Source organism: Phacochoerus africanus, chromosome 8 (genome assembly GCF_016906955.1).
Source record: "Phacochoerus africanus isolate WHEZ1 chromosome 8, ROS_Pafr_v1, whole genome shotgun sequence".
NCBI lineage: Eukaryota > Metazoa > Chordata > Mammalia > Artiodactyla > Suidae > Phacochoerus > Phacochoerus africanus.
Window position 1 is genome coordinate 91,832,152 of NC_062551.1, and position 7,281 is coordinate 91,839,432.

Sequence of the window (7,281 nt, forward strand, 5' to 3'; positions counted from 1 at the left end):
ATCCCTCAAGCTCCGAGTTCCAAATCCCACCCCTTCCCCTTTCTCCCCTCATGGGGCCTGTCTCGACTAGGCCAGCACCCCTGGGCTCTAGCTGTGCGACCTCCAACAAGCTCTGCCCCAATTGGACCCTAGCCTGCCCTCTGGATGCCTAGGAGAGGCCCTGAGGGGGCCAGGGTGATGGGGGCGGGCTTGGGGATGGAGGGGCACCCAGCCCTGAGTGGGGGCCATGAGCGGCGGCTGCCCTGGGAGGGCTGGGGTACCCGGGCACATAAAGGCCTCGGAGGCAGTGACCCTACAGTCTGGCTCAGTGCCCACCCCTGGGGACCCTTTAGTGGACGTCCCGTCCGGCTGTGATGCCCTTTCCAGGGGTGGGGGATGGGGACTAAAACCAGAGGCCGAGCCCAATCGAACCAGGGCTGCGGGACCACCCCAGGTCACTCGCGCGCGGGAATTATGACTCCGCGCCTCGGGGTGTCGCTGTGGGGCCAGGGAAGCGGCGCCGCTGGGCGCGCGTCGGCCGCACCGGAAGTGGCTGCGGATCGGCGCGGATCGGCGCGGATGGCGGTGGCAGCGATGACGGCGGCGGCAGCGGCCTCCGGAGGGGCAGGGGCGGCCCGCTCCCTCTCCCGCTTCCGAGGCTGCCTGGCCGGCGCGCTGCTCGGGGACTGCGTGGGCGCCGTCTACGAGGCGCGCGACACGGTCGACCTGACGTCAGTCCTGCGTCAGGTCCAGGACCTGGAGCCGGACCCCGGATCGGCGGGGAGCGCGCGGACAGGTGGGCGGGCCCGGGCGCACTGGGGCACGTGGAGGCCAAGGATCGCGAGGGACGCTGGGAGGGAGGGAACCGCAGCCGGAGTGAGTGGCCGGATCTGCAGGACTTGCGGGCACCTCGGACTGAGCTTGTTTAAATCCGAGCCCCACCTTCACGAGTCTCGCCCCAGACGTTTGCCGGTTACGGGCCTGGCAACCCCATCCTCCCGCGGTACAGACCACGCCTAGATTGCGTTGTCCAGTAGTACACCCCTGCCGAGTCGACCCGATGTACCCAGTTCTCCTGGATCAGTGCACCACCGGTCCATCTCCACGCAGCTGGGAGTGCGAATCTCAAAACAGATCTGATGGCTGCCTCCCGCGCGCGTGAAGCTCTGCAGTGATTTTCCATTACCATTAAGACAGAATCAAACTCTTTAACGTGCCATCTGTGGCCGGCCCTCCCCTGCGGCCCCAGTTTCATCTTGTACCGCTCTGCATTGCTGTCACATCGTGCTTCCTCTAGCCGAGGCCTTTGCATGTACCGCTGTCCCTTTGCCTGTAAAGCTCTCTCCTCTGGGCAGTCTGCTCATCACCCAGATCTCAGCTCAGTATCACAGCTGAAGTCAAGCAGAGAATGATTCTTCTGGGAGAGCATATAGAATAGTAAGGAAAAAGGGCCACACCCAGAACCCTGAAGGAGGAAAAGGAGCTAGAGAAGGAAACGTTTTGATAGGAGGAGAAGTGGGGAGATGCGTAACAACAAAACTCAAGAATTTCTGGACGAAGACACTGGTGGTGTGATGCTAAAAAGAGGTTAAGTCTCGGGAAATCTAGATTTAGAAAAGCATTTCCAGTAGAAAGTTGAACCTTAGAAGTTAGATTTCAGGCACAGTGGAAACAAATCTGGCTAGGAACCATGAGGTTGCAGGTTGCATCCCTGGCCTCGCTCAGGGGGATCCAGCATGGCATGAGCTGTGGTGTAGGTTGCAGACATGGTTTGGATCCCGCATTGCTGTGGCTCTGGCGTTGGCCAGCAGCTTTACCTCTGATTCAACCCCTAGCCTGGGAACCTACATATGCCGCAGGTGCAGCCCTACAAAGCAAAAAAAAAAAAGTTAGATTTCAGTTGTGTTTAGGAAGAATTGGAAAAGGAGAAGATAAAAGTATGGTTTGGTATGAAGAGAAGGAGAGAGATGAGCTGTGGTTGAGAGTCAGACAGGATGTTGGGACAGTTTTATATTTTCATTTTGGTTTGATGTTAAGATGAGGGAAAAACATTTGAGGTTGAGGTTTTAGGACCTTTTAGGTGCAAGTGGCAGAAAACCCAATTCAAAATGGCCTGAGCAAAAAGAGAATGCATTGGGTGACATCGCTGAGAAATCCAGTGGTAGGCCTGGCTTTAAGTGGAGCTGAGCCAAGCCATCTCAAGACCCAGTTCTTCTCCTTGTTCAGATCTGCATTCTTTTGGGTGAGCTTTCCTCTGGCAGACCCTTCCCTTAGGGTGGCCCCCAGCAGCACCCAGCTCTGCAGCTCCAGAAGAAGAAGTTGCTCTTTGTGGTGGCCCCAGCCGCGTTCTCAGAGTTTAACTGGCCTGGTTTAGGTCATACGAAGCAGGGGATGGGACGTGCAGTTGGGCTGGGCTGGAGGCGGGCTTGGCTACATCTCCTATCATCTGGACTGGGAATGGAAGAAAGATGGTTCCCTGGGGAAAAGCAGGCTGATTGTGGACTAAAGGAGAGATGCTGTCCCTCTGAGGGGAGGCTGGAGAGCGTGGCTATGGATAGGTGCCCTGTTAGCCTTCTTCCTGGTTGAAGGAGCGGTTGGGGGGCCTCCTGCGAGTGAAATGGGAAGAGAAGGCAGTGTTGGGGCTTGGGATGTATGGAGCAGGGCAGGGCGCGGGGGGCGGGGGGATGGCAGCTGTAGGAATAAGGAGGGGCTCACAAGGGAGTGTTCTTTGTTCCCAATAACTGTCACTTCAGGTAAAACCAAGTCCTTGTCCCTAGCCAGCTTACAGCCTATTTGAGAAGCCACCGCATAACCAGTGATGCATGGTAGATATGCCAGAGCAGTAGATGGAGAGGAAGGAGACAGGGTGGGGTGGGGGAGCAGCCCCAGCCGGGAAGGACTAAGCCCAGGCTCCATGGTGGTTCTGAGGATGTGGAGCAGAGCAGTGGGATATTAGATGGGTGAGGAAGGAAGGGCTTTGAATGCCAAGGCAGTGAATCTGGACTTCATCCTGAAGGCAGCAGACAGCCACTTGAGCAGGAGAGTGAGACGAGGAAAGTGATACTCTGGTCTTAGGAAGAATTTTCTGGCTACACCCATACGCTGGGCTGGAGGGTGGAGAATATGCCAGAGATTTGAGAGGCCCAAAGCAGGTCTATTAAGACTGGAGGTGCAGTGATGGCAGCCCAAAGGCAGTGAGGGTTCTCCTTCAGAAATCAGCAGGACGTGGTGACTGACTCAGATAAAGAATTGCTGAAAATCCAAGGCCCTAGAGCCCCCAAAACTGGATGGGAGTGAAAGGCTGACTTAAGGCCTCCTGGAAGTAAGCGATAAATAGGAATGACAGGAGGCCAGAGCTACCATCCTCCAGCCCTGCAGCTCGATCTCCACCCCCGACCCTGTCCCTGCAGAAGCACTGTGCTACACAGACGACACAGCCATGGCCAAGGCGCTGGTGCAGTCCCTGCTGGCCAAAGAGGCTTTCGACGAGGTGGACATGGCTCACAGGTGAGGGCAATGGTCCTGGGGTGAGGCAGACCCAGAGGCCAGAGCTGTTGCACCCCTTGACCAGAGCAGTTATGTCCATGCATGCAGGACCTCACCCCCCTCAGCAGGACCCTATCTCTCTAGGGCTGTGGCAGCTTCCCAAATTACAAATGACAGCACCACTGGCACAGGCTTCTTAGGTCCCTAAGGATTCCTCTTTCCCAGACAGCCAGATTTCTTCTTTCCCAACCCTGACAGGCATCTTCTAAACCGTAATCCTGCCCTCTTCTCCCCACTAGGTTTGCTCAGGAGTACAAGAAAGACCCAGACCGGGGTTATGGTGCTGGAGTGATCACTGTCTTCCGGAAGCTCCTGAGTCCCAAGTGCCGTGATGTCTTTGAGCCTGCCCGGGCCCAGTTTAACGGCAAGGGCTCCTACGGCAACGGAGGTGCCATGAGGGTGGCCGGCATCTCCCTGGCCTATAACAGCGTCCAGGATGTGCAGAAGGTAGTCTGTGTGGGCTGGCCTCCAGGCACCCTTATCCCACCCTCCTCTGCAGCTTGGGTGCTGCTATAGCAGGTCTTTATTTATTTATTTATTTATTTATTTATTTATTTATTTATTTTTGTCTTTCCTAGGGCCGCACCCACGGTATATGGAGATTCCTGGGCTAGGGGTCCAATCAGAGCTGTAGCTGCTGGCCTACACCACAGCCACAGCAACTCAGGATCCGAGCCACATCTGCAACCTACACCACAGCTCACGGCAATGCCGGATCCCTAACCTACTGAGCAAGGCCAGGGATCGAACCTGCAACCTCATGGTTCCTAGTCAGATTCATTAACCACTGAGCCACGACAGAACTCCAACTTTTTTTTTTGCATTTTTTTCTATTATAGTTGATTTACAGTGTTCTGTCAATTTCTGCTGTACAGCAAAGTGACCCAGTATACACACCCACACACACACACATTCTTTTTCTCGCAGTATCCTCCATCATGTTCCATCACAAGTGACTGGATATAGTTCCCTGTGCTGTACAGCAGGATGTGACAGCAGGTCTTTTTCTCCATTACCTTCGCCCTAGTTTGCCCGGCTCTCAGCCCAGCTGACACACGCCTCCTCCCTGGGATACAATGGTGCCATCCTGCAGGCCCTGGCTGTGCATCTGGCTTTGCAGGGTGAGTCGTCCAGTGAGCACTTCCTGGAACAACTCCTGGGCCACATGGAGGAGCTGGAGAGTGATGCCCAGTCCAAGTCGGATGCCAGGGAGTGAGTATGTGGGTTGGAGGCAGGCTGGAAGTGTGTGTGAGAGCATGCACAGTGGGGTGGCACTGCCTCAAGCTGAAGCTTTCCTTCTTTAACTGCAGACCCTAAGGAGCTGGAGTGGGTGGGGGAAAGAAACGCTTTGCCTGGGCTGTAGTTGAAGGCTCTCTGGGTCCCTAAGAACAAAATGCCTTTCGCTTCTTGTCAAGCACTTTGCCTGGCTGTCAGCCGGACCACATCTCCACCCTACCCTCCCACACAGCCCTTCCCCTTGCCTTCATCTGGCCCCCGCACCCACAGGTTGGGCATGGAGGAGTGTCCATACTCCAGCCGACTGAAGAAGATTGGAGCGCTTCTAGAGCAGGACTCGGTGACCAGAGAGGAGGTGGTGTCTGAGCTAGGTGGGTAGCGCCCGACACCCGTCATTCTTCAGAGTCTATCTTGGGCTCAGGGATGGAAGGGGTGCCTGGATTTATACCTGCCATCACACTTTTGCCGGGGCCACCGTGACAGCAGAACCATGCTCCGTAGGGTCCTTAGCAGGCTGTGAGCACAGTGCCTTCTCGCTCTAGGGCTAGAGTGCCTTCAGCCTTAAAGATTAATATCCCAGAAATGGCAGCGGGCTGCTATTTTTTACAGCTGACGATGATAACTGAGGTTTATTTATACTGCACTTTTGCTGTGCCCTGGGCACTATGCAGAATACCTTCCCTGTATGGTCTCATTCCACCCTCTCCCCACCCCTGCGAGAGATCCTAACTTCATCCACTCTCTATATGATGAGTCAAACTCATGATACAGGAATCACACAGCCAGTAGGTAGGAGAGCTGCGATTTGAACCCAGGTACTCCAGAGCATGTGATCTTAGTCACGGCCCAACCTGAAGCTGAGAGTGTTGGCTTGTGGCAAGTGGCAGGAAGCCTGGGGACAGGTGGGGCACAGGAAGAGGGGCGGTCAAGTGCCCATCATCTGGCTTTCCCACAGGGAATGGCATTGCTGCCTTTGAATCTGTGCCCACCGCCATCTACTGCTTCCTGCGCTGCATGGAGCCTGACCCCGAGATCCCCTCTGCCTTCAATAACCTCCAAAGGACTCTCATCTATTCCATCTCACTTGGTGGGGACACAGACACCATTGCCACCATGGCTGGGGCCATTGCTGGTGCCTACTATGGAATGGAACAGGTGCCAGAGAGCTGGCAGCAGAGCTGTGAGGGCTATGAGGAGACAGATGTCCTGGCCCAGAGCCTGCACCGGGTCTTCCAGAAGAGTCTGTGAGGGCCGCAGCTGCCGGGGCTCTACCACCGTGTCCAGCAGGAACAACTACACCTCAGATTGGAAACCCTGGGCTTCCTCAGGCTTGACTCCCTGCCTCGGTCTTCCTGCGCTATGGGCGGAGTGCACTGCCAGGGCTGGGCTCTCCACTGGAACAGTGAGGGAGGGGCCGCTGCCTTCTGGCACCGGGTTCCTGGCCTCTGCGGAGCCTCAGGTGCTCCCCGGCTCCTCAGTCAGATGTGAGGGACCAGGAAGGTTTTATTGTGAATCGGTGCCTGTGCTGTTTTCCTTCATTATCTAGGACTTAGGATGTGGGGAGGTGGAGACTATCCGCAGTAGCCTTATTCCTCCTCGTCGGGATTTAGCCACTCTGCCAGAAAGCCTGTCTTTGTGCTGTGCGGGGACCCCCAAGCTCCAAGTTTATATGGATCGGGGAGGTGGGCACATGACTAGCTGATCCACATACACACCTGGCCCTTGGCTCTCTTGTTAACAGCTTCCAGAGGAAGTCACAGAGCAATAAAGAGTTTTTGGTAAGTCCCACTACTCTTCCCTGGATTTCTCCTCCACCCTGAATGGATGCTGTCCCCTTGAGCTTTTGTGCCTAGAGCCTCTCTATCTAGGCCCCACTCTCCTATGAGCTGGAGACCCAGGCTTTGGGTTGTGGAGGCAAATCCCTCCAGTTCTTCCAGCCAACTGCACCCCTCGGCCAGGAAGACAGAGCAGGCCTGCAGGGTCTGGTGCATCTCCTGTTGGAGGTTTCTCAGAGTGGCTCAGGAAGCAGGCAGCAACAAGGCAGACTTTCCTGCTCGCAGAGACTGACTTCTCATGGGTTGCTCCCTAGAGAGGCCCCGGTCCCAGGAACCAGAAGCCTGTAGGAGGATGCAGAAGGGACCTTCTGTCCCCAGTCTACTGACTTTCGGGTGAGGAAGGCACATCATTTCAGATGAAGGCTGTGCCTCGTTCTGCATCTTGGGCCCCAGTCAAAGACCTTGGCCTGCTGGGAGGTTCTGCATTGTCCATCCTGAAGAAAAGAAAATGGAAATGGAGGAGGCAGCTCCCCTCAAACTTGAGGGCTATTCTGGCCCCAGTGGAGAGAGAAGCATGCCCAGCTCTGCCACTGGCCTGAGGTTTCAGGGCTGTCGGCACGTCTGCTTTCAGCCAAGGTGGGATTCTTGCAGGCTGGGGCAACACAGAACTTTTCAGGTCTGCTGCCCTGCTCCCCAGAGCCGGGGACAGCTCTCTCGCTGAGGGCAGCAAGCTGTGGGGCAAGTG

General features: G+C 56.0%; 1 protein-coding gene across 1 annotated transcript; it reads left to right on the forward strand.

The window, feature by feature from the left end:
* Window positions 1-525: 525 nt before the first annotated feature.
* ADPRS (ADP-ribosylserine hydrolase) lies at window positions 526-6,549 on the forward strand. The gene is made up of 6 exons (XM_047793338.1): window positions 526-775; window positions 3,390-3,486; window positions 3,765-3,972; window positions 4,553-4,737; window positions 5,032-5,132; window positions 5,717-6,549. The coding sequence occupies exons 1-6, from the start codon at window positions 559-561 to the stop codon at window positions 6,007-6,009; spliced, it is 1,101 nt and encodes a 366-aa protein (XP_047649294.1). The 5' UTR covers window positions 526-558; the 3' UTR covers window positions 6,010-6,549.
* Window positions 6,550-7,281: the final 732 nt, after the last annotated feature.

Excerpts from the sequence above, each read along its gene's own strand:
- ADPRS (XM_047793338.1), top strand. The coding sequence starts at position 559 with ATGGCGGTGGCAGCGATGACGGCGGCGGCAGCGGCCTCCGGAGGGGCA. Across the intron at positions 3,487-3,764 it reads GAGGTGGACATGGCTCACAG|GTTTGCTCAGGAGTACAAGA; the intron begins GTGAGGGCAATG and ends TCTCCCCACTAG. Across the intron at positions 3,973-4,552 it reads GCGTCCAGGATGTGCAGAAG|TTTGCCCGGCTCTCAGCCCA; the intron begins GTAGTCTGTGTG and ends CCTTCGCCCTAG.